Below are 26,049 nucleotides of genomic sequence, written 5' to 3'. Positions count from 1 at the left end.
AACTCTGCAGATAAAAACAGTATGCATCATAGCAGAAAGCACATTGTAGGATGTCAAGATTGGGCAAAAACCATGCTCCCTTTTAATTCATGAGTTGGAATTAGAATTTTTCGAATTAGAATTTTTCGCCCCACAGAGTGCGGAACTGGAATGACAGGAAAAATAATTAACTGAATTGCATTTCATTCAAATTTTCTACAAAACTAATGATTATGTAATGGGAGCCAACTTGTTCGTGATAGCTGTTCAGTATGTGTAAATCTCACTCCCCTTGACTCAAAAGGCACACTAGCGACTGACGCTAGAGGTTGTAGCCTTTAGCCTCTTTCTTAGCACGCCTGCCTCCCATGCCGGAGATGCCGGTTCGAATCCCGCTAGGGGCAGGACTGGTTACAGTGGTGCCGTGACCCATATGGGAGTGAGGTAGGGGGTGAGTGTAACAGAAACCAGCTTGTGCATGACAACTTTGTGGTATGTTTATGAGTATATCTCACTCCCCTGTACTCAAGAAAGTCACTATTGCCTTTAGCCTCCTCGTTGGCGCGCCCGCCTCCCATGCCGGAGACCCTGGTTTAAATTCGGTTCGGAGCGGGTCGAGCAGGATTGGTTAAAATTACATCTTTACAAATTCATATTTCTATTTATTGATGTGTTTTATACATTCAAAATGACCATGCACCACATTGTTTTTAGATCATTTAAATATAAGTGTATCTTTGACAAAAAAGGTTGTCCGAGATTATAAAACTGAGAAATCTTTTCAAAATGTAAATTAAAACTTGTGTCAAGTTAATATTTCTAGCATGTAACTAAACTACTTACATAAAAACTAAAATCAAAAATTGATGTAATGACTTTGAAAATGTCAAGAGGTTGAAACAATGAAAAGCTACTGTGCACCTTGAATACATAGGTCTGTAAACAACTTAATTTCAATAAAGTTTTCAAACATATTTCGATTTTTTTCCCCCCAAATATAATGAATGAATTTAAAGATGTTTTCTAAGGGTTACTCCAATTGACCTGAACAAAATGTGTCTTTTCATAAAAATGACAAAATATCTAATGTAACTTCTGTTTTAATTATTTATTTATGTATTTATTATTGTCACATGACAAGAAAATGGCTACCTACATGTTGGTTACAACACATAACTTTGATTTGGTGGAGATTTTTTTTTATTTTATATTGATAATATTTAAAAACAAAATTGCTTTTACTGCTTATTTTTAAAGAAATAAAAATAAAAGATTATTCCAAACTACTTATGCCAACATTTAATTTTTTTAAAATAATTTCATATATTAAAGAATCTTTGATTATTTTCTTTTACTGTCTTTTTTTTTCAGGACAGTTACACAACTTAGGCATTTTTTTACTTTACCAGAAACATAATATATAAAAATGACTGAACTCATAAATTGAAAGCGTGTTCATCATTCTAGAGATGTAGGCTAATTATTTTAAATAGCATTTTTATGTATTTTTGAATAACTTAATAGGTCCAAGAAAAAAAAAAAAAAAAAAATGGGCCTCACGTCATTGACTCAAGTATTCAAATAAATATTGAGATAAAAATTTGATTCTATTGATTATATAAAATTTTGAGGCAATACCAGCTAATTTTTATTTTGCTCCATTTTTAAGATATCATTATGGAAAATGAAGTATTCATCCATCATGATCCATAATTGTTTATTTATTTTATTATTATTAAATATAATGAAATATGTGAATTATATACAAATTGCTTAATTATTATCATCTAATGTTTCTGGAATGACCTCATGTGCTGTATGTATTACTGTAACATATTTATAGATAATTCATACCGATGTTTATAATTTATATGCATTTCTCTGAATTTCATTCCACTTTTTGCTACCTCAGAGTTTAAAATGCATTCTCGATGCATGATACAGAGAGAAAGAGAGAGAGATGGCTGCTGTTATCAACTCCCCATCACAGATCATCACTCCCACTCTCTCCTTCATTTCAGTCCACTCTAAGTTTGTTTTTCAGACTTCTTGTAAGACTTTTGCTATATCTGCATCTTGACAGGTGGTTAGCCCTGTTTGGGCATATGGGCATTCGTGGAAAGGTGAGAGAACTGGCAAGTGGCCCATCCCTGAACCCGAGTGTGCTGACAGGATGGGGGTTCGCTCTGCTGAGCACGTCCAGATTCCTGTTGACCGGAAATTCGAGGAAACCAGACACCTTACAATGCACATTTTACTCACATAAGTGTGCTAAAAACAACAACAACCTACAGTTCAGAAGAGAAATCTGAGCCAAATAAGGCCAGACTACCATTTAGCATATTAGACCAGCTCCATTACTGGTAGATTTTACATCTAATTTACATGTTCACACAAAAATGTCTTTTCCTTACATTTGAAATTCAACTGATGATCTATAAAGCGCTTTCTGAACTATACATTCCATTTATTGTGGCTACTTGTTACAATAATTGATGTGCAAAGCTCATCAGTGTAAACGTTATAACTTGGAAATTATAAGGTCATATGAAGCAGCTAATAAAATAAAACAGAATAGAATAGATTTAACCGCAAAGACAGTTTTGGACCTTTTTTGTATTCATAAATATATTATTTTTATGCAACACATTTTAATCAATATATTCATTGTGCTTTATTTTCATGTCTATTTTCCATAACTACATTTGTAATTATTCTAAGTTTTGTGAAATAATTCTAGCATTTGAACATAAGCCATTTCTTACATAAGCAATAAGAATTGTAAATGTGCTATGGTCACTACAAACGTTTCATGTTGAAATGCACATAAGGTTCTAACATTTTATTGACATACTGTTTGGATTCTAAACAATACATTTTATAGTAACTCATGAGTCAGGGCTCCATAGAGGAACTAGAGTACTTAGTCCTTTTTAAATTAACATGTCGTTCCAGTGAGTACCACATGGGGGCAGTGTACTTAAGGTTCAAAAAGACCACTTTAAACCACTGCGGATGATTTCACTCATGACAAACATCTACATGAGTTTGAGCAGAAAAGATCAACTAGATAAGTTGGTCAAGACAAACTCTGATGTTGGCTTGACACAGCCAGTGTCTGAAAGTTTTAAAAAGAAAGAAAAAAAGATTAGACAGACAGACAGAGAGAGAGAGAGACAGTCAGACAGATAGATCTTTTAGATAGCTACTGTAGATGGATATATTTTGTTCTGTAACCTAAAGCCATGTTATGGCAGACCCTGTTTGTGTTTGTTTACATTTGATTTTTTTGAAATTACAGTTTGAATTAAAGAGCATTCTGTTGGCCTGTTTGAACATTCTGTCAATGCAAATCTATTGGATTTTTTGGATATTTGATGGCCTGCTGTGCAAAAACTGTTATTTCGATCAATTAAGAATAGATACAGCAACTCAGGTCAGAACAGTCTGAAGGTCTGTGCTGAGTTTGATGGATGTAGCTTAAAACTAGGAGGATTTAGGAAAAATAGTCTGTAGAATAATAGTATGTTGGCTTTGTCAAGCTAACATAATTAGTAAACCTACAGCAGTAAATTGAAATTCTATTAAAATGTCAGTTTTAATGTAAGTTACATTACCTATGAAAGCAAAATAGTTTACAAGAATATAAAAGCTTTAATACTAACAACAAAGCAAGTGAGTGGTCGTGTAGTTACAGTACTAAGATGGAGACTGAGAAAGAAAAGAGGATTAGCATCATGTCAGAACAGTCACAGATTATCAGTTATCAAAGTAAAATGGTGAACCACTAATACAAATAAATATAATGTCTAATCACATAAACATACCGTTGTCTGTTGTTTCAACAAGCTTGTTTTGCTATTCTAATGCAAAGTATGAAACTGTACAACACATATCAAGTGCATTTACATGCTTGATTTTACACTGATTCGTGTGTGGTCAAGCAAACGGTTGTCCTTCATAAACCTTTTAAGCATAAAACGATTAGCACACACAGATTTTTGCCCATTACCCTGATTTCACATTTTACCAGGTTCTTACAGGCTTATCCAATGTGCATAGGTGTTGTGCAAATGCCCGACTACATTCTGACATATAAAGCAGGGAATAATTTGATTATTTCAAATGTCACGTACACAAGGTTTCAAAGCTGATTTTTGGTAGTTATCAGCATACTGACATGCTCATTTACTTTCTATGATTTTATTCTGTCTTACCCATTCAAAAATAAGACATGCACAGGTATCGACCTAAGAAAGAACTTTAATTGGAAAAGTCAGTTTCAAAAATACAAAGCAAATCCTGGGAAAATGGTGCTAACAGCTCAGCATGTTGGGTACTGTGACTTTCTCTCAACAGTAATAAATAACTACTATAGCACTGACATCAATTTCATTCCTTCAAAATCCATCAGTGAAATACACATGACCAAGTGAAGCTGAACACATTTGAGCTGTACTGAGTGATATTTGAGTGTTCCCATTTTCTTTATTCTGTGGAGCGGAAACTAAAGCAGTTAAGACTGTGAGTGCAAATTAACAAAAGATCATATTGGGGAGAGTGATGAAAGGAAACGAAAGTAATCAACATATGTACATAAACAAGGTTTTACAAATTATCTACCTACCATAATAACACACTTCAACATAAAAATAAAATAAAAAACTCACTTGAATGGCAACTTAACACTATTCAACACAAAAGGAAAAAATAATAAGCTGAAAAGAAAAGAAAAAAAGGACTTAAATAGCACATTATTTAAGGGTTAAAGGAACCTAATGCAGACAGTATTTTCAAAATAGCTTGAAACAAGCAACACTGGCCACATCATGAAGCACGGAGCAAAAAGCACTTAATGTTTGCAAATGATAAAAACTAAGTAAGTGCATGAGTATTTTGGCTCAAAGCCATCAGATAACTGAGTAAATCTTGCTTACAGCACTGAAATAAATGGCACGCTGAGATTATTTCAACACAAACATCCACAAAACAATGTATAAGATATTAAAACATTATATCAATGAGAACCAAGGAATAGTTTACCCATAAATTGAATTTTTATCACCATTTACTAATTTAATATGATTGACTTTTAACATCTCCTTTTGCGTTCCAGGGAAAATAAATTAATACGGGTTTGGAATAACATAAAGGTGAGAATCAGTAAATGATGACAGAATTTTTTAGTGTACAATCCCTTTAAAAAGTCCAGTGAAAGTATTAAGACCCGGCTGAGACAGTAGGATCTCTGTGGTTTAAATAAGGCTGGAAAAGAAGCTGTAAATGTGTGAACATTGACCCCGTCACGTTAAAGACTATTTACAACATGAGGGCAGCAGTCCGTCGGCAGGGGAAATCCTCCCATTCGCATGGCTCAGTTACACAAGTTCTTAAATATTTGTGTTCTAAGTCTAATTCCTAAACTAAAATCCCAATGTCTGGACTGGTCACCTCATCGAGACGGATTTCATAAGCACTGCACAAAACACAGGTGTTTATCAGGTTGGCACTCATTCTTGGCAGACGTGCTGTTCCTAGGAGATGAGTTATGTGACACAATTTCCCCCTGACTACTTCATTAACAACCATGGATGCCAACCAACTTTATAAACTACTGCTTTACTGATATTCTATATAGTTTGTGTGGTGCAATAACTTTCAATTAGACTAATCATGTCACAGAGGTTATGAACATGCACACATTGATGACGTTTACATTGTAGGTTCTTGATTTGCATACACAGAACAGGAAGTCTCTCAAATCAAGGATGGGGGAGTGTCAAAGTAATCATCCTATCATACATGATGTTTCCTCCATCTTCTGCTGGTTTAAATTAGCCCGTCTGCAGACCTTGGAAAATGGGTCAGATCTAGCATTAAAATGGATGGGTTTGTGTGTGCTGCATGTGTCGCACAAATAATTCAGTTCTGAACCGTGTGTGCGGATTTGAATTTGTTGAAACAGTTGAGGATCAGTGCTTGTGTTCTGTGTTTAATGCCTGAATGTCTTTCGGTGAGCTCCACTCTACCTGTGCAAAAGGGATCTGGGATAGCTGGACTACACTACACGTAGTTTAGGACAGAGGGTTAGAGACACTATAAGAAAGCACTGGGGTTTGCTCTAGGGTCCTTTTGGTTCCTGTAGCGCATGGCTAGCCAAACCCCTAAGATCTGAAAGGAAAAACAATGTATTATAGAGTATAAGATGCAATAATGGAGTATAATAAGAAATAAGTCATGACTGGCCATGCATTAAAGTGATTTTACAAAGGTTAAGGAGTGTGGCTTTTTTGCTTTTATAATATGGAGGCAGTGGCAATATCATAAGGCAACAATGATAAAAACTGTATTAATAATAGGGCTGGTCGATTTGGCCAAAGTATTATCACAATATTCTTTTTCATATTGTTCGATATCAATATCTATCACGATATACGGTACATTCACATTTGCACATTGCACTTATTTTATTATTTTGTTTCCCCAAGTGGGCAGAAGAAATTTTTTTTAAACCTAAGCAGTCAAAATGGTCTCTACAAAACTGCATTGGAGGCCCAGAGACAGCCGAAGCTCTGAGGGATCTTCTACCAAAATATTCAAATATTTTATCGAATTTACCAATCGAGTGCAGTTTGATATGAATGTTAAAAGATCATCTGATCATCGTTTTGAAGCAAAATGAGAGCAGTCCAGTATTTGTTTGAATGTGTTTACATTCAAATTATAGATTTGTTATATTTCTTTACATTCAGATACCCAAGTATGGGGGCATAGAAGCCCTTGTGACTGTGGAATGATACTGTATGGGGGTTCAGGGGTATCCCCAATTTAGAAAATGTAAAAGTCTGAATGGACCATTTTTATATTTTCATTAAAGTGAGAAAGACTAGCTACCAACTAGTAATTTTGTTGTCTTTCCTTGTCATCCATGCCAGAGATTATGACATCTGATTTATGTTCACAAAATTAGAACAGAAATCTATTTGTTAATTATTAAAGGCTCGTAACATGTTGATTAATAAAGCTAAATTTAGAAGGAAAAAACATTATGGTCCAAAGGTGCTCTGGAACCACGTTAACTTATGTGGCGCCTCATGTCTACTCACTTGTGTGGAAAAGAGGCAATGCGTGCGGAGTGGGACAGGGCATAAATGAAGTGTGTTCGGTGCTACAGAAACATATTCAAGAATACAGCGCAGAAAGATCAGAGCTGTTGTACACAGCAATGTTGTTTTGTCGCACTGCTCACTAGAGACGATGAGAGGGTGCAACTGTCGTCATGAAGTCTTGCGGTCCGGATGGAATCAATCCGGACTCGAACCGGTGATCGGCATAGCCTAATCGTTAGCGACAGCTAACGTTAGCAACTTCATACAGTCTGAGAAAGCCGAACTGCTTGTGTTTTTAGCGACATGCACCTGATTGTCTAGATGTAGAACACTGGCTAAATATTGAAAGTTACTCAAAAGCTCATAGTTATCGTGGATTTTTTTTTTATCGCGATAGGCCTAAATATCGAGAATGTTTTATCGCCTAGCCCTGATAATAATAATAATAATAATTCCAACAAAAACACTTCTGGCAAGTAGTGGCCTTTTGCTTTTATAAAACCGAAGCAACTCCGTTGATTAAGACAACAATGTTCAATAAAGAATTTTTCAGCCAAGTAATAGTTCATTTGTCTGACTGTAGGCCATTTATTTTTCCAGTATCGCAGCAAATATGTTTGTGCATTATTATAGATTTCAATTGACGTGCGGTCACAGATGTGTATATATTCCCAATTTACTTGGGTTGGGAACTGAAGATCTGTTCTCATTCCAAACAGGTTCCATATAAAAAAATTAAATCCAGGAACTGCGAGATTTTCATAACATTTTGTTCTATTAACGGTTCTCAAACATGTGTAACACCATGCTAAAATACTCTGACAGTATTTCCTGCTACCCCACAGCAGCACTGCAACACCACAATTGAATCAGCAGTTAATTTGTATCTACAGTGTAAACATCCAGTGCAACCAGTATGATCCGATTCTCGAACAAATGACTCTTATGATCCAGATAAGGTGTATCTATAGTGTGAAACATACAGAGCAAACAGTATAGTCTGATTCGCGAACAAATGACTCTTACGATCCAATTAAGTTGTTTCTACAGTGCGAAACATACAGTGTAAACAGTAGAATCCGATTCTCGAACAAATGACTCTTATGATCCATTTAAGTTGTATCTACAGTGCGAAACATACAGCGCGAACAGTATAGTCCGATTCTCTAACAAATGACTCTTATGATCCATTTAAGTTGTATCTACAGTGTGAAACATACAGCGCGAACAGTAGAATCCATTTCTCGAACAAATTACTCTTACGATCCAGTTAAGTTGTTTCTACAGTGCAAAACATACAGCGTGAACAGTAGAATCCGATTCTCGATCAAATGACTCTTACGATCCAGTTAAGTTGTTTCTACAGTGCGAAACATACAGCGCAAACAGTAGAATCCGATTCTCGATCAAATGACTCTTACGATCCAGTTAAGTTGTTTCTACAGTGCGAAACATACAGCGCGAACAGTAGAGTCCTATTCTCGAACAAATGACTCTTACAATCCGGTTAAGTTGTATCTACAGTGCGAAACATACAGCGCGAACAGTAGAGTCCTATTCTTGAACAAATGACTCTTACAATCCGGTTAAGTTGCATCTACAGTGCGAAACATACAGCGCAAACAGTAGAGTCCGATTCTTGAACAAATGACTCTTACAATCCAGTTAAGTTGCATCTACAGTGCGAAACATACAGCGCGAACAGTAGAGTCCGATTCTTGAACAAATGACTCTTACAATCCAGTTAAGTTGCATCTACAGTGCGAAACATACAGCACGAACAGTATAGTCCGATTCTCTAACAAATGACTCTTACAATCCGGTTAAGTTGCATCTACAGTGCGAAACATACAGCGCGAACAGTAGAGTCCGATTCTTGAACAAATGACTCTTACAATCCAGTTAAGTTGCATCTACAGTGCGAAACATACAGCGCGAACAGTATAGTCCGATTCTCTAACAAATGACTCTTACAATCCGGTTAAGTTGCATCTACAGTGCGAAACATACAGCGCAAACAGTAGAGTCCGATTCTTGAACAAATGACTCTTACAATCCGGTTAAGTTGCATCTACAGTGCGAAACATACAGCGCGAACAGTAGAGTCCGATTCTTGAACAAATGACTCTTACAATCCAGTTAAGTTGCATCTACAGTGCGAAACATACAGCGCGAACAGTATAGTCCGATTCTCTAACAAATGACTCTTACAATCCAGTTAAGTTGCATCTACAGTGCGAAACATACAGCGCAAACAGTAGAGTCCGATTCTTGAACAAATGACTCTTACAATCCAGTTAAGTTGTATCTACAGTGCGAAACATACAGCGCAAACAGTAGAGTCCGATTCTTGAACAAATGACTCTTACGATCCGGTTAAGTTGTATCTACAGTGCGAAACATACAGCGTGAACAGTAGAATCCGATTCTTGAACAAATGACTCTTATGATCCATTTAAGTTGTATCTACAGTGCGAAACATACAGCGCAAACAGTAGAGTCCGATTCTTGAACAAATGACTCTTACGATCCGGTTAAGTTGTATCTACAGTGCGAAACATACAGCGCAAACAGTAGAGTCCGATTCTTGAACAAATGACTCTTACGATCCGGTTAAGTTGTATCTACAGTGCGAAACATACAGCGCGAACAGTAGAGTTCGATTCTTGAACAAATGACTCTTACGATCCATTTAAGTTGTATCTACAGTGCGAAACATACATCGCGAACAGTAGAGTCCGATTCTTGAACAAATGACTCTTACGATCCGGTTAAGTTGTATCTACAGTGCGAAACATACAGCGCAAACAGTAGAGTCCGATTCTTGAACAAATGACTCTTACAATCCATTTAAGTTGTATCTACAGTGCGAAACATACAGCGCAAACAGTAGAGTCCGATTCTTGAACAAATGACTCTTACAATCCATTTAAGTTGTATCTACAGTGCGTAACATACAGCGCAAACAGTAGAGTCCGATTCTTAAACAAATGACTCTTATGATCCGGTTAAGTTGTATCTACAGTGCGAAACATACAGCGTGACCAGTACAGTACAATTCCCGAATGAATTACTTTTATGAGTTGGTTCTTTTGAATCTACAACACAAAACATACTGTGCTTACTACAGATCGGATGACTCTTTTTAACTGATTCTTTTTAGTGAATCAAAAACTTACTGAACCGCAAGTCATTCATTTCATCATGTCCGACTTGAAATGAACCAAGAATTCAAAGTATTTACTAGATGGTTGCTGATTTGATCAAGTGTTAAAATACAAATTATGAGTTTTGCTGTAATTAGTTGTATTTTATAACGATGAATGAATAAAATATTTTAATAAAAAGTCTTGTAAAAGTTATCACTTGTCTTATAAAAAAGTTAATAACTTAATAATAATCATCACAACAAACAATTCTTTTGCCAAGTAATACAGTTCACTTGCCTAACTACTTTCCCAAGAAATGCAGTGTATATTCTTGCACAATATTACTGATTTTAGATGGTGTGTCACAGGTGTGCGTATATTGGCAATTTACAACAGCTTCGTACTTGGCTTATCCAATCAAAATGTATAGCCGGAACAACGGTATCTGTTTTATAAGATAGTATTCTGTAGCCTGTGGCTTGAATTTACCTCTGTAAAGCTGAAAAAGAGGCCAACACCTCCCAGGATCTTCAGAGATTCTGAGGCATGCTGGAGCATCTTTTGACCGCAGGTGATACAGGTCTTTTTTACACACGGCTGCAGGAAGAGAAAGGAGATGCAGTGTTACTTTTAACTCAACCACAGAGGCATATTTATCAAATATAAAGACAGGAAAACAGATAATCTGCTAGTGAATGACAGGAAGGCATATGCAAGCAGAGAGAAAGGCAGAGGAAGGTAGACAGGAAACTTTTATTTTACAAATACTTCACACACACACACACACTTTCTCTCTCTCTCTCAGACCCTTCAATTAGAGATCTTTACATTTAAAAGAGTAGTTCGCTCAGAAAATGTTGTCATCTTTTATTCACCCTCATGGTGTTCCAAACCCATGTGACTTTCATGGAAAACAAAAGGAGAATGTTAGCTTCATGCACTGTTGAAGCCTCTATTTGAATTTAATTTTTTATTATTCTCTCACCCTTCCATGTTCTTTTTGAGTTCTGGAACTCAGTTTTGTATTTATGATGATCTTCTGAGTCTGGACTGATCAATAAAATGGGTTTTCACACGCATAATCTGGTCATATTAATTTCCAAGTGAGTTAGAACTCCTATACCTGACTAGGAACTGGTGATTCATCAAGGAATTCAACGTAACAGTCACTGTTTACTTTCATTGTATGGAAAAATGTTGCAATGACAGTGAATGGTGACTGAGGCTAACATTCTTAACATCTCCTTTTGTGTTCCACAGAAGTATGGGTTTGGAACAACAATGGAGTGAGTAAATGATGACAGAATTCTATTTTTTGTGTGATTCTTACAGCCTGACAGAGGATGAGGTCAGACACAAACTCTGCCTGGCGTTGAGTATTGTTGAACAGGCCACAGCAGTCCAGCTTGTTCTCCAGATTGCCTCTGGTGTCATTACTCATTATTCTCCAGGATGAGGACAGTAGTTTCTCCTGTTTGATAATGTGACAAAAAAAAAAAAAAAAAAAAAATTTAAAGTTTTCCAACATATAAGCATGCAACATCAACAAATGTGCTTTAGTGACGGTTAGGCCTACCTGCTGACCCTGATTCATGGCCAGGCACGAGCAGGACACTCCAAACTGGAAGAGGAACACGATGAACAGAATGACCATGTACTGTGGAAAAAGATTTGGAGTCAAAGGCATAATAACTTTCAAAGGAAAGAACCATAAAAACCATAAGTACAATCATAACTACATTTTCTATGAGCAGAAGACACAGTACAACAGCACTGTAAATGAGCACTGGGAGACACCAGAAAAAGCACCAGTGATGCATCTAACTGAAATACTAAAATGCTAAACTAAACAATGCAGTGGGGCTAAGATCAGAAAGCCTCAATAGTCAATTAAATCATCATAATTAATAGTTACCTGCGAATAAGACTTATATCGAGTATATAGTCAATACACTTACATGCATTTTAAAAGTTCGATTTCCACTAAACTAAAACAAAAATTAGTCTTTATAATGCTTTAGTACGACCAGAAACTGTACCAGTCTGATTTTTGTGAAGTCAGACAAACAGACCTAGATAACACGATTGTAGCTCAGTTACTTCCTGCATGTATACACCTTAATCGGACCACAACTGGAGGCAGTGGTGGCTCAGCGGTTAAGGCTCTGGGTTACTGATCAGAAGGTTGGGGGTTCAAGCCCCATCACTTGAGCAAGGCCCTTGACCCTATCTGCTCCAGGGGCGCCGTATCATGGCTGACCCTGCGCTCTGACCCCAGCTTAGCTGGGATATGTGAAAAAAAGAATTTCACTGTATATGTGCAAATGTATAATGTGTGATAAATAAATAAAATTATAAATTAATTATGAATTATTGGCCTCAACATTGTGTTCAAGCTCTGAACTAGAAGACTAAGCGGGTCTGTTTTTTCCATCCCGCTCCCGCAAGTTTCAATCCCGCACCCGAACGCTCCCGCTGAATTTTACTCCATGTTTTCCCACTCTTTGCCTGCAGTGATTTATACATTACACTGCTGCCACACGATTGGCTGATTAGATAATCGCATGAATAAGTAGATGTACAGGTGTGCCTAATAAAGTGGCCAGTGATTGTGTATGTATATGATGTCATGTATTTGAATTATCTGAATTATAATATTTATTTTATATTATTTAATTATTTAATAATAATATACTAAATTATCTATATTTGGGGGCCTTTCTCGTAAATACTGGTATGTGTGATTATTTCGATTAATTAATCGGCGCATCATATGCGATTGACAGCCCTAGTATTTAACCTGCCGTATTTATACTTCCTTCAAATATTTGATTACGCATTGTGAAATGTATGCTTGGACAGAAAGATGAAGACTGTAGCTCGACTATGAGAAAAAAATGCTGTAGCTCGATTATGACTGCGCTTGTAAAAGTCAACTGTAAAGATTTGACAAGACTGTCAAAATTTACTGTATCTAGCACAGATTAGTGAACGCCTCAGAATCTGAAAAATGGTACAGAATGCAGCTGTAATGCTTTTAAAGGATACAAAGAATAGCATAACTTGGTGATGGTGGATGGCTCCAATGAGCCCCACAATGGCGATGATTAGAAGAAAGAAGCCCACGGCGATCACGCCGCCAATGATGTGAATGCTGGAGACAATCCCAAAGCCTTTTCCCCATGCTGCTACGACAATCAGTAAGAGGCCAACCAACTGAGGAAGAAAGAGAAACCAATCGGACAGAAACAAACAGAAAGTAAAAGTTACTGTACATTACTGTGAAACAATTTACAAGACAGACAATTGTTTGAAATAAAATATATGAAAGAACTCTGCATTCAGCTTAATTACACTTAAAAGTATGATCGGCATTCACAACTAATTCTACTTAAAAAATGTGATGTATTTCCAACTCTGAGGGAAACAAGATATACACACAATTAAACAAAAAAGTAGGATGGAACTTGATTTTAGCCATCAGGAATTGGTTGGATTGTGAAAAGTGGGCCAGTGCAGCTAGCTGGGTGAGATCTTTATAGGGGAGGGGCTGGAAAATTAGAGGATTTGGTGATGTCAGCCTAAAAGAGAAGTTGTTTCAGAGGCAGAGCAAGTTATATATACTTTTACATTTATATTTTTTAGTGTGCACTAATGAATTGAACACAAGAATGTACTAAGAATGGCATTACAGTAGTTTCGATTTCATGTTGATTTTAATGAAGTGACTTCAACAAACAAAATGAGAATTGTGAATGCCAAGCTGACAACACTTTATTGTAGAGGTACAGATTAATCAGTGCCGAAAGTTGCAATCAGTTATTGGCAAAAATCAACGCCGATAGTGGCAGTCTCACAGTTCATTTTTTTAATCCTCTGTGTTCCTCCAACAGAGGATTCTACAGTTGGATATTCTTTGTTTTATAGTATAACAACAGCCTTTAGAAGTGAAATAAATACAAATGCCACCGTGCAGGGATGTATTTGCTGTCTCTAAATCATTGACAATATTCATAATTTTTTTATCTTAACTTCAATGCATATTTTGCCATTTTGATTAGATTAGATAAATCAAGTGTTCTAGATAGAAGTGAGGGCATGCAGAGAAAAATACGACTATATGGAAACGTGCTCCATCAGCAAATACATTGTGTCTCCAACTTCATATCTTATAAATAATAATAATTTAAAAAAAACACATCAGCTGATTTATATTCAAAATTCTTAATATGGTGATTGTATAGGCTATAAAAATATTAAATTAGAAAATACTTAAAGATGGGCATTGTAATGAGCCATTGTATGGAGCCAAGTCTCCATTTCAAAATAAGAGTCCCAAAAAGACTCGAGGCTGTAATTGGTGCCAAAGGTGCTTCAACAAAGTATTGAGCAAAGGCTGTGAATACTTATGTGCATGTGATTTTTTTTTCTTCGTTTTTTATTTTTAATAAATTTGCAAAGATTTCAAACAAACTTCTTTCACGTTGTCATTATGGGGTATTGTTTGTAGAATTTTGAGGAAAATAATGAATTTAATCCATTTTGGAATAAGGCTGTAACATAACAAAATGTGGAAAAAGTGAAGCGCTGTGAATACTTTCCGGATGCACTCTACAGTCCTTCCTTAAATATCAGTATGAGGGGTACAATTATGATGTTATGGTGAAAATCACAAGCACATAAAAACTAAAACCTAGTCAAATACACCACAAAGTGCCCCAACAAGATGATTTTTTCATTTATAAGATTATTTTTTATTTAGCCAATGCTTTTATCAAAAATGACTTAAAAACAGTAAAATTACAGTAAACTTATTACAGGTTCAGCAGCCCTGGAGTAACATGAGGTTAAAGGTATAGTGCACCCAAAAATAAAAACTCTCTGATCATTTACTCACCCTCATGCCAGAAATAGCCTGCCGCTGAAACATGCGGCAAGAAAAGCGCCGTATGATGACATCATTGAGAGTGTTAGGTAACTTACTTAAAACAAGTTATCCACCACAGATTACTTATTACTTCTCAAAAACTGTAATCAGATTACGCTAATCATTACTTGACCGAAGCTTAAAGGGATAGTTCACCCAAAAATGAAAATTCTCTCACCCTCATGTCATCCCAGATGTGACTTTCTTTCTTCTGCAGAACACAAACGAAGATTTTTAGAAGAATATTTCAGCCCAGTAGGTCCATTCAATGCAAGTAAATGATGGCCAGAACTTTGAAGCTCCAAAAAGCACATAAAGGCAGCATAAAAGTAATCCATACAACTCCAGTGTTTAAATCCATATTTTTAGAAACGATATGATAGGTGTGGGTAAGAAACAGATCAATATTTAAGTCCTTTTTACTATAATTCTTCTTTCAAACAGCCCTCCTTTGCATGTTCACTAGAGTTCATGCTCACTAGAGAGAATGTGCTTTTTGGAGCTTTAAAATTTTGGTCACCATTCAATTGCGTTGTATGGACCTACAGAGCTGACACATTCTAAAAACCTTCATTTGTGTTCTGCAGAAGAAAGAAAGTCATACACATCTGGGATGGCATGAGGGTGAGTAAATGATGAGAGAATTTTCATTTTAGGGTGAACTATCCCTTTAAGAGTCTTTATCAAAGGCACTGTGGTGATGGTTCAAAGAGCAACCCTTGCAGGGTTTGAACATTCGATTACTAGCCCAGATCTTTAACCACTAGGCTACACCACCCCAAGTAATTTTGCGAATGACATTTTATTTACAGCCAGGTTGTCTTACCCTGTTCAAAGTCTTTTATTTTTGGCTTAGTATGACTATCACACCTTGATGACACTAGGGTTTATCTTGCTCCAGCACACTCATCACATGTGAGTCATAGGCATTATGGAAGCATGATCAGGGACACAGTCCTTCTCGAAGAATGCAATCTATCATATTAGACCAGTAAGCATAATGACTCATTCTGAAGCATACTGAATAATACTTGTAATGTCATTTGAACACGTTGAAGACTAATCTATATTCAGCTATTAAAGTTAAACAAATAAAGCTGCAGGGGAACTGTTTGCAAGATGAACAGGGTAAACAATAGACACGGAAAGGTTCGTTGATAACAAGAGGGTATAGTTTATACATGCACTTCATTCCTAAAAGAAAATACAACAAATAAGTGTACATAAATATGTAAACACACAAGTGATTACACAAACACAGGCGGTTACGCAACAGCAGATGACGAAACTTCATTTACGAGTTAAAGCTACAAACAATATTTTTACTAAATTCACACCTAAAACTCATATGTTCACGGTTTACTCCTTTATCGTTTAGAATAATAAAAATACAGCGAGATCATTTTGTTCAGCTAGTGTAAACCGATGAAGATCAACAGCTAGCTGATTCACCTACTTATATACAACAAAGAGCTCACCTACCTACTGATCAATAGATGCCATTATATTGATGATAAAAACAGCGTAATTATAATAATAATAATCCTTAAATTGAGTCAAACCCCTCAGATAAAGTATTTGTTACTATTGATGCTGGATTAGCCGCTGCTAACGGGTTAGCTGTATTCATGTATTTGCGCGTGACTCACCATGTAAACTACATTTAGCGAACAGATGGCGTTTTTCGAGCACGTAAATCCTCCGCAGACCATGTTGAATCTTCAGTCGTTTACCGGTGAGATGGAAATGGTTTGTTATTGGTGATGGTTTCGCTGTTGTATCTATGCTAACGGCTGCTCTTCTTCTCCCGGCTATTGAATTCGCCGGTGACGTCACCGCGGCAACACATTTCCTCTCGCGGCGGTCGAGATTATTCACTCATGTGCTCTGCTTGTAATACATGGAATTGGACGCTAGGAGAGACAATTTCCTAAACATAGCCTTACTCAGAGGTGTCATGCCCCCTCAGATTTTTGAGCCAAGAGGATTTTGAATGGATTATCGGAACTTCTACAAACGTATTTGTTTGGTACCTTCGATAACTAAATGAAATGGTTATTGCAGGTGGGCTATAAACGAATGGCTGTGGCAGAAATCTTTATTCACATGTTAAAACTGTGTCAGTTAAAATTCAATCGAGTCACATAGGTTCCTCTATACACGACGGCCAGTGGCTGCTTCAGAGGTCACGTTTATGGGGAAGGTCGAGCACCATGGGAAACTGCAGTGTTATGGTGATAAATACTAATTAACTGCATCAACTTCAGTGCGGTTAACATTTGCCAACTATGTCTGATCTCTGCGGAACAGTCAATTAATATTTCTATAAAATCTAATATAGATTATGTTTTTGTTTGATCGGTCGCTGTTCATTTACTTTGGTGCTGACAGGGTCGTTACAGACCATTCTGGCGCCCTAGGCGCGATCCCTATTGCTGCCCCCATTGGGGGGTGTTTGGTGTGCATTGCGGCGGCCTCCTCTTTGGCGCACCCCCAGCAGGTGGCACCCTAGGCGACCGCCTAGTTCGCCTATGCCTAGAAACGGCCCTGGGTGCTGAAATGCATTTTTGTCACGTTTTGTGGCATCTTTACAATCTCTTAAGATGTAAAGAAAGCAGCAGCTTGTTATCTTTTTTCAGTGTGAATTGTCTGTTTTTCAGTCATGATAAAAACTTTATCGCATGTTCCATATTTTCAACAGGAGAAAGGCGACGCGGGCGGCATGGGCAGCTGAACTGATCGAAGCAGCAGCGCTTGTGTTCATGAGACATCAGCCGCTTTGTTTCATGACTGCTTAGCACACACTGCCCAAGATAAAAAACTCTATATACTAGTACATACTGTTTGGGTTTATCATGGGAAACAAAGACAATAAGCATATTATTAATTGCATAATTATACTGGGCTGGCAATTTTTTTACACATAAACCTAAATTTACTAAGACCCATCCTGTTTTCAATATTTCTTTGAACTATTGAAAGTATATTTGTTTTGTACTTCATTGAGATGTATTAAGAAGAAAGCCAGCTCAGCGAGTATTGACACTGACTACCACCCCTGGAGTCGCAAGTTAAAATCCAGGGTGTGCCGAGTGACTCCAGCCAGGTCTCCTAAGCAACCAAATTGGCCCAGTTGCTAGGGAGAGTAGAGTCACATCGGGTAACCTCCTCGTGGTCACGATTAGTGGTTCTCGTTCTCAGTGGGGCGTGTGGTAAGTTGTGCGTGGATCGCAGAGAGTAGCATGAGCCTCCACATGCTATGAGTCTCCGCGGTGTCATGCACAACGGGCCACATGATAAGATGAGCGGATTGACTGTCTTAGAAGCGGATGCAACTGAGACTTGTCCTCCGCCACCCGGATTGAGGTGAGTAACCGTGCCACTACAAGGACCTTCTAAGTAGTGGGAATTGGGCATTCCAAATTGGGAGAGAAAGGGGATAAAAAAAAATTAAAAAAAAGAAGAATGCCACTAAATTATTTAATTTATTAGAAAGGTAATTCTAAGGCTAACTTTGGTTTACAAAAATATTGTATCTTTTTTTCACTATTTTTCTCTTCTTCTTCTTTTTTTCTTCTTTTACCATTATGCTGTTGTCTGTCGTGTATGAAAAGTGCATGCAAAAAAGTGATGTAAATCCGCCTGAAGATGTCAGACACACACACCAACACATAAAATGTAACCAAATACATCCATTTCAGATAGATAATTATTGACAAACAGCTGCAAATGTAAAAGTGATACTGTTTCCCGTGATTTATAGGAAGGGGGGTTGGTTGGATTGGAGTTGCGGTGGCTGACCGTAACAAAATAAGTGCAATAAGCCCTGGCCTTACTAATACATTCAAATAATTGCTTTTAATCATAACACAAGAATTCACAAACAACTGACAGATTAAACTAAATGTAAAGTGATCAATATTCAAGAAAGAGTTTTCTTTGGTTCTTATTTTTGAGACTTTCCCATCAAGTGCTGTGTTATTTGGCCTTGAGCATCATGTGCAAGACAATTACCCCCAAACTGAAAAAGTTGTTCATGAAAAAATGCAATTTTCATTGCCTATATTGTCATTAGAGTATATTGTCCTAAGTACCATCACAGCCCTAATAGAAAGATCAACAGAACCAGAATTTACCAAAATTCTGTTGAAATGACCACTATGCACAGAAAAAAAAAGTGGTCCCAACACAGCAAATACTTGTAACTAAAGCAGACTCTCAAGAATAAAAATGCTCATTAGTAATTGTTAATTATTATTATTTGTAAATAAATAAATAAATAGTCTATAGTATATATTGTATTTGGAGAGTAGGTATTGATGTTAATATTATCTAAATACCATCACACCTATAACAGACAGATTAACAGTCCCCAAATTGAAGTGGTGAGAATTCAGTTGAGTTGACATCTTGGGGTGCACAATAGAGAGGGACACCAACATAGCAAATACTTGTAATTGCAGCAGACTTTCAAGCAAAAGCCAATTATTATTTTATTATTCATATTTTACAAGTTATTACCATAATAGAAAGATTAAAAGTCCCCAAACTGTTGTGGTCAAAATTCTGTTAAATTGTGCTCTGGGGATACACAAGAAAAAAGAAGGGGACCCCAGGTGAAAATTGTGTAATTGTGGCAGCCTGTTTGATACTTGATGTCATGTCAATAATGTTTTAGTGACAAATAAAAAAAAATTAAAGCAGCCACTCAAGAAAAAGCCAATCACCATCATTATTATTATATTAATTACTATTTTATCATTCATATTTTAATAGTTTTTATTTTTCGATTATTTTTTAGAAATAGTTATTTGTTAAGCATTAAATTACCTTCTTTCTTAAACTTCCTGTATTCTCGCGATAACAACACTTATGCTGAATAGCTTGTATCTGTTTTCATGATGGTGTTCACAGTTAAAGGTGCGCTCTGTAATTTTTTCCTTGTTTAAAAAGTTTTACTTCTAAAGAAATTAATTGCGATTTTAAAACATATGTACAAAATCATGATCACTCACATGAGATGAAGTCTCCAGTCATATCAGTAACCTTATAAAAGCTGTTTTATTCTACATCAAGAGTGTCCCCCTTAAGGGGGCTGCCATGTTTCGATCACATAACCAGCCGAACCGCCCTGTTATTGGACACTTTAACTCATGGATTAAAGTGCCCTTCAAGTGGAGTCGGAAACATCGTAATTACAAGTACCGAGCACATGAATGATCAGCTGAAGTCGTATTTACAATTTGGGAAACTCGGAAATAGATGATACCCAAGTTAACGTTGGAAGGGGCATGTTGACATGAAAGATGATGGAAACCAATGATTTTGCAAAGTTATTTTGATTTCACTGCTTTATTTCAATAATATTAATATGTTATATGTGACAGTCAACAAAAGACTCACCCTTCACGGTTTGTTTAACCCTTGTGTGACCTTCGGGACATTTTTGTCTTTTTTAAAAAAAATTTTTCGATCATTCTGGCTGTGTTAATGCCAACGGCATACATTTTGACAAAGGTGTGTATTTTGGGGGGAATTTTGATATTTCAACCTCAGTTCCTATAATACATCTATAATACACTATGTACACAAAATAGTTACACTCAGGACTTTAAGGACAAAAATGTCCCCATTGAAACCCATTTAAACAGCAATATTTGATCCCAGTGCCATTAAAGCATAAAATATTGAATTCTATGATATGATGCTTTCATTCCAGAGCCCTGGCTTCAAAATTTATTTATTTTATATTTTCCACCAGATGGCGCCATTTTTCTCATGTTTAGCCTACGGAGCAAATACATACTTTTTTCCTATTTTCTGTTTGTTGCGTTATAGAGCACTGCAGGCCAGTTGAATAAATGGTGCAACTAAAATTGTGTGGGTGTGTTGGTATGGATGTCAGAGTGTGTTTTGTATGTTTGTATTGAGAAATTTGTGTGTATGTGTAAAAAACAACAGTGGCATTATGTAAACAAACTGGAATTTAAAGCGTTAAAATCCTGAAAATTAATGAATATTTGGTAGTTATGATCAGGACTGATGTTGGTTAAAAAATCTAAGTCAGTGAAAGTGGAAAATAATATTAATATATCATATTTTTATGGCAGTTTTTTGACGCGGACCTCTGAGTAAAATTTTTATTGACGCACAAGGTTAAAGGAAGTTTATTAATAATTTGTTCCATAGCATGCATTAATGCATCATATAAGTCGTGTAAAAGTGATGCAGGTGTGCTCAATTATTCTTATCACTGGTACAAAGGAAAAAAGAGCTTTTGCCATAGTTTTTGGTGTATTTGTTTAAGTCTGGCGTCTTCTGTATTTTGTCCTTGTGACGAATGCCCGACTCGGAGGTACGAGAGTCCCTGGTGCAGCTGAAGGCAGGAGAATTTAATCATGACTGACTGTGAATAAGTGATTTTCTACTACAATGGCATCAGTAAGTGAAACTATTTAGCATTTAAATAATACTGCACACACACCCATAGGTGTCAGTGTAAGTCCACGACAACCTGAAAAACCTGAGTGCACCTTTAATTAGTCCACAACGAAAAACATACTCAAAAACATTAGACTCACTAGACTAAAGATGGTCTCCTTGAGATATAAAGGTACGGAAGCCCTGAACCGCAAGGTGGAAAAAAAAAAAAAAAAAATTACGGTGAAAAAAATAAAAATAAAATAGTGTCTCAGTTCCTTCCTGAGCCTAAGTCTTAATTTTTTTTCTCTCTTCCTAAAATTGTTTTTTCTCTCTTCAAAAAAAAAAAAAAAAAAAAAAGAATATCTTCAAAATAGTTTTTTTTTTCTCTTCAAAAAGTTTTTTTCTCTCTCTTCATTGGGCTTCCGTATAAAGGGATGTTCTGAGACGATTTCAGAGTAAAACTGTCCTCCATTATTCCCAAATATGATGATGATCTTTATACAAACATCCTCGTCCATCACACTGAAAGATGGTAAGCAGCGATAATCTTTATTCTTTGCAATGTGTTTAAATAGTTTCAGGTAGACAAAGGGATCATTTTATTGCTCAAACTGAATCTGTTTATTATACCTCTGGATGTTATCATGGTTAGGTGAGATGGGCGGGGGTGTTTGAAAAGTGCTCAAAAGTTTGGCAACAGCCGATGCAGATATGTAACTGCGTAGGTCTCTACTTAAAGCGTAAATGTGGTGTTAAAGAGGGTGCGGATTGAAGTGGTACCCTACAATGAATAAAGGGGCCGCTCTGCTCCTCGTTGACTGACGCTGCTTGAGCATCTTTTGGCTGAGCGCTGTAGCAACAAACTACGTCACACTTCAGTCCGCCCACTGACGTCACACGGGATGCTGCCTGGACCTCCTTGGATGCTGCATTTTGGACTGATTGATTAAGACCTACATCCATTAGACACTATGAAGCTTTAAAAACATTTACACCTTTTCATTATCATTATAATTATTAACATATTTGGCAATGCTGCCTATAATTTAAAATTTGTGGAATTTTATCATATAGATATAGGGGAGACTGGTGCTAATTGTCACACTCTAGTAAATATCTTTTCAGGGTTGGTTTATTTTTGATAGTTAGTATAGGCACATAACTAGCCACTAACTTTGCATTCAAAACAGCTATTGAAATGTTTACTGTTCTTGACCACGAAAAAGCTACAAGTTCATTTAGCATGCATTGACATCAGTGTGAGAGATTAACATTAAGGGGCAGAACCTGCCCACTGAATTTGATTGTCAGGGGCATTGTTTACTTTTATGAGGGCAACTTTGTTTGTAACCATATAAAACAAACAGTGTCTCATCCTTTTATATAAAATCTGCTTTAATCAATTCATAAATACAATTTCTCAAAATTGAGAATTTATTAACTCTTACCCTTAAAATTAAATCAACTTTGACTATGCTATAATATGTATAACTAGGACTGTAATAGAATACTAATAACTGTACCAGACTAAAAAAATATTTTTGCCCATTTTTAAGATTTACTCATTTCATTTTCATAACAAAATTCCATCAAACTGAATTGTGTAATGTTTAACAAAAGTTAAAGTAATAAAACAGTATTGCTATAAACTCCACTAAACACCAGTAGGTGGCGATATACACGATAAAAAGCGAATCGCCAGAAACAAAGAAGAAGTATGTGAAAGTGAAAGTGAAAGAGGAGATTTATAGTAAAAAAAGGACTTAAATATTGATTTGTTTCTCACTCACACCTATCATATCACTTCTGAAGAAATGAATTCAACCACTGGATTCGTATGGATTACTTTTATGCTGCCTTTATGTGCTTTTGGAGCTTCAGCATTTTTTGTCACCAATCACTTGTATTGTGAGGACCTTTAGGGAAGAGATATTGTAAAAATCTTCATTTGGGTTAAGCAGAAGAATGAAAGTCATTCACATCTGGGATGGCATGAGGATGAGTAAATGATGAGAGAATTTTCATTTTTGGGTGAGCTATTCCTTTAATTGCTGTCCCTGGCTGACACAATGGGAACCTGCCATTAAATAGACTAAAATGCTAAAATATCCAACAAAAATTATAATTAATAAACAGTAAACAAAAAACGTGTGACAACTTGCCCCTAATAAATGTGACAACCTACCCCAACCTGAAATTTATGAGAAATTGTCAGGCTAGGTATTTGACAACAAGCCCTGCTCTCCCTATTTGTATAATCATAATAATCCAATTATTTGTTTTGTTCATATCTACAGTATGGTTAGTTTCACAATCCCCAGCTCTAAATCTGAAAATAAAATTTAGGCTGCCTTCTTGAAACCTTATCCGCAGTTTGAAACCAAGGCTAACACTTACCACAAAATCCTGTTTGCGAGAGAACAGCCTATGAAATGGTGACACTTTTTAAAATCAGGAAGTGAGTTCATAGAGACAGAGGAAATACATGCAAGCCAAACTACTTCTGCTCTGTGAGGCTTCTTGCTTTAGAGTCTACACGACTATCTGCTGTTGTACGTGACATTGACATGAAAGAACGTGCAGGAAATGCCGATGGGTTACAGGAGAGACTCCATGCAGTTTGAGCAGTCTCGTTGGTTTAAATATGAATAGCACAAATAAAGTTACAAACTCAACTGCAATTAGAGCAGAGGTGCGAAGGCATGAAAGCTTGCAAAAAACTCTAAATAAGTTTCTCAAACAGCTGGAGAGGGTTGAAGACCAGCAGATCAGGACAGGACTAAAGGTTTTTCTGCATAGCATACAAGGTGAGCTTAGTAGTTTAAATGAACAGTCTCATAAATACTGTACAATGGGCTTATTCTTGTTGTCCACTAGTAGATATAACGAATTGCATATTGTTATGCAAGGTTGAATGTTTACTTAAGAGATGTTTAGGGTCTATACTTAACAAAGAGATGCCCTGAATGGCAAAGGGTATTGTAAACTCATCTCCACATAAACAGCGTGATGTTTGAAATGTTGGAGCCAATTTCTTCTCAAAAAAGCATCTGTTTTCTAATCCTACTGGAAACGGGTTTGACACAGCAGTGCTTCATTGTCTTATTATTACACCTTGTTTTAATGTGGCTTTAAACAGTAAGAAAAAATAAAATAAAAATAATGAATTGACTGCAATTGATTGCTCCATTTTTGACTATTATGTTTGTTGTGTCCAGCTTTGCTATAATGTCGGCATATAAAATGTCAAATGTGTATTTCATAGAAAACAGACAAATAAATCTGTTTTAACTCATTTTAAATTAAATTATACATCCAGCAGACATCTCCAAATACACATGCTCCTCCCATTAGACCGTGTTAATGATAAGTGTTACTACAGTTTGAATATACAAAAAGAATCATGGATGTTACTTCAGAGAGGCCCAGGTTTAAACATTAGCACCATCTTAGAGACGTCGTCATGGTGGCAGGCCTTTTGAACACAAAGTGCTGGTCCATTTCCTGTCTGACGCTGTTTTGCTGCCCACGAAAGCCACATCCTCTACATCTCAGGCACCACCTGTCTACAGTGCTACTCTTAAACTCCGTATCTGACCTAATTACTTAGTTTTCCACAAGATTCCTCTTTCTTTGAAATGAGGGAAACCAGTTTTTAATTAATCTGTCATCCGTTGCTCTCAAGCCTGGCAAATGGGATAGTTTACCAAAAAACGAAAATTCTGTCATCATTTACTCACCCTCACCCTTGCTACAAACTTATATGACTTTCTTTTCTCCGTTGAACAAAAAAGGAGATGTTATGCAGACTGATAGTCTCTGTCATCATTCACTTCCATTGCATCTTTGCTGCATACAATGAAAGGAGACTAATGCTAGCATTAAGTCATACAGGACTGGGATAACATGTGATGACAGAAATGATGACAGGAATTTTCATATTTAGGTGAAATATCCCTTTAAGTTGACATAAAGGTAAATCCTTGTTTTAGCATGCAACATTTACAAAAGTGTCTCATGTTATCAAGTGTCCATGCAGTGCATATTCACAAGGTTGAACTTATGGTGACAGTGACTAATTCACTTTTTATATAGTATTTGTTGATACTCTGTATAATTTACTTCCTCCACATACTTCCTCTCGTGTGCGATTATGTGTCTGTTGATCTAGAATGCAGTTGAATATTAAGACAATATCAAGTGAATCTTACGGATGCTCTATTTCTTCAATGCACAACATTTAAAACTAGATTTTTACATTTTTTTGATAGTACATGTCTGTGTTTATCTGTGCAAAACTCACCGCCATGATGCTAGGATGTTATGAGTGGTTGCTAAGCCATTGCTAGGGAGTGCTGGGTGGTTGCTAGGTGGTTTATTACATCCCCATGTCAAAAGAGCCCATCCCCAAGTCTCTATGGTTGCTTAATGTGGCTTGGGTCCCTTCCTCATTGTAAGTTTA

The 26,049-nt window shown here is 36.4% G+C and overlaps 2 protein-coding genes across 5 annotated transcripts in view; one reads left to right on the top strand and one right to left on the bottom strand.

The window, feature by feature from the left end:
• Positions 1 to 4,224: 4,224 nt before the first annotated feature.
• LOC127419501 (tetraspanin-31) lies at positions 4,225 to 17,023 on the bottom strand. The gene is made up of 6 exons (XM_051660939.1): positions 16,814 to 17,023; positions 13,286 to 13,453; positions 11,814 to 11,894; positions 11,568 to 11,708; positions 10,727 to 10,834; positions 4,225 to 6,150 (listed from the first exon to the last, which is right to left on the bottom strand). The coding sequence occupies exons 1-6, from the start codon at positions 16,874 to 16,876 to the stop codon at positions 6,076 to 6,078; spliced, it is 636 nt and encodes a 211-aa protein (XP_051516899.1). The 5' UTR covers positions 16,877 to 17,023; the 3' UTR covers positions 4,225 to 6,075.
• A 7,064-nt stretch (positions 17,024 to 24,087) lies between these two features.
• The window catches only part of LOC127419491 (arf-GAP with GTPase, ANK repeat and PH domain-containing protein 1-like), a 32,487-nt gene continuing 30,525 nt past the window's right edge, over positions 24,088 to 26,049 (top strand). For 3 of the 4 annotated variants that reach the window (XM_051660918.1, XM_051660919.1, XM_051660917.1), the window contains exon 1: positions 24,255 to 24,394. Coding sequence is in view for 1 of the 4 variants with exons in the window: in XM_051660920.1 (XP_051516880.1) it covers positions 24,232 to 24,394 (163 nt within the window). In the remaining 3 variants the exon portion in view is untranslated. Of the gene's footprint in view, positions 24,395 to 26,049 lie in introns of all 4 variants that reach the window. The other variant, XM_051660920.1, reaches the window with a different exon arrangement.

Source organism: Myxocyprinus asiaticus, chromosome 28 (assembly GCF_019703515.2).
Source record: "Myxocyprinus asiaticus isolate MX2 ecotype Aquarium Trade chromosome 28, UBuf_Myxa_2, whole genome shotgun sequence".
NCBI lineage: Eukaryota > Metazoa > Chordata > Actinopteri > Cypriniformes > Catostomidae > Myxocyprinus > Myxocyprinus asiaticus.
The sequence above is the reverse complement of the archived record's forward strand: the minus strand, read 5'-3'. Positions and strand labels throughout refer to the sequence as shown.

Coding starts and splice junctions, on each gene's coding strand:
- LOC127419501 (XM_051660939.1), bottom strand. CDS start 16,876: ATGGTCTGCGGAGGATTTACGTGCTCGAAAAACGCCATCTGTTCGCTA. Junction 13,454..16,813: donor CGCTAAATGTAGTTTACATG/GTGAGTCACGCG, acceptor TTTCTTCCTCAG/TTGGTTGGCCTCTTACTGAT. Junction 6,151..10,726: donor TCTTTTTCAGCTTTACAGAG/GTAAATTCAAGC, acceptor TTTTCCTTTCAG/ATCTTAGGGGTTTGGCTAGC.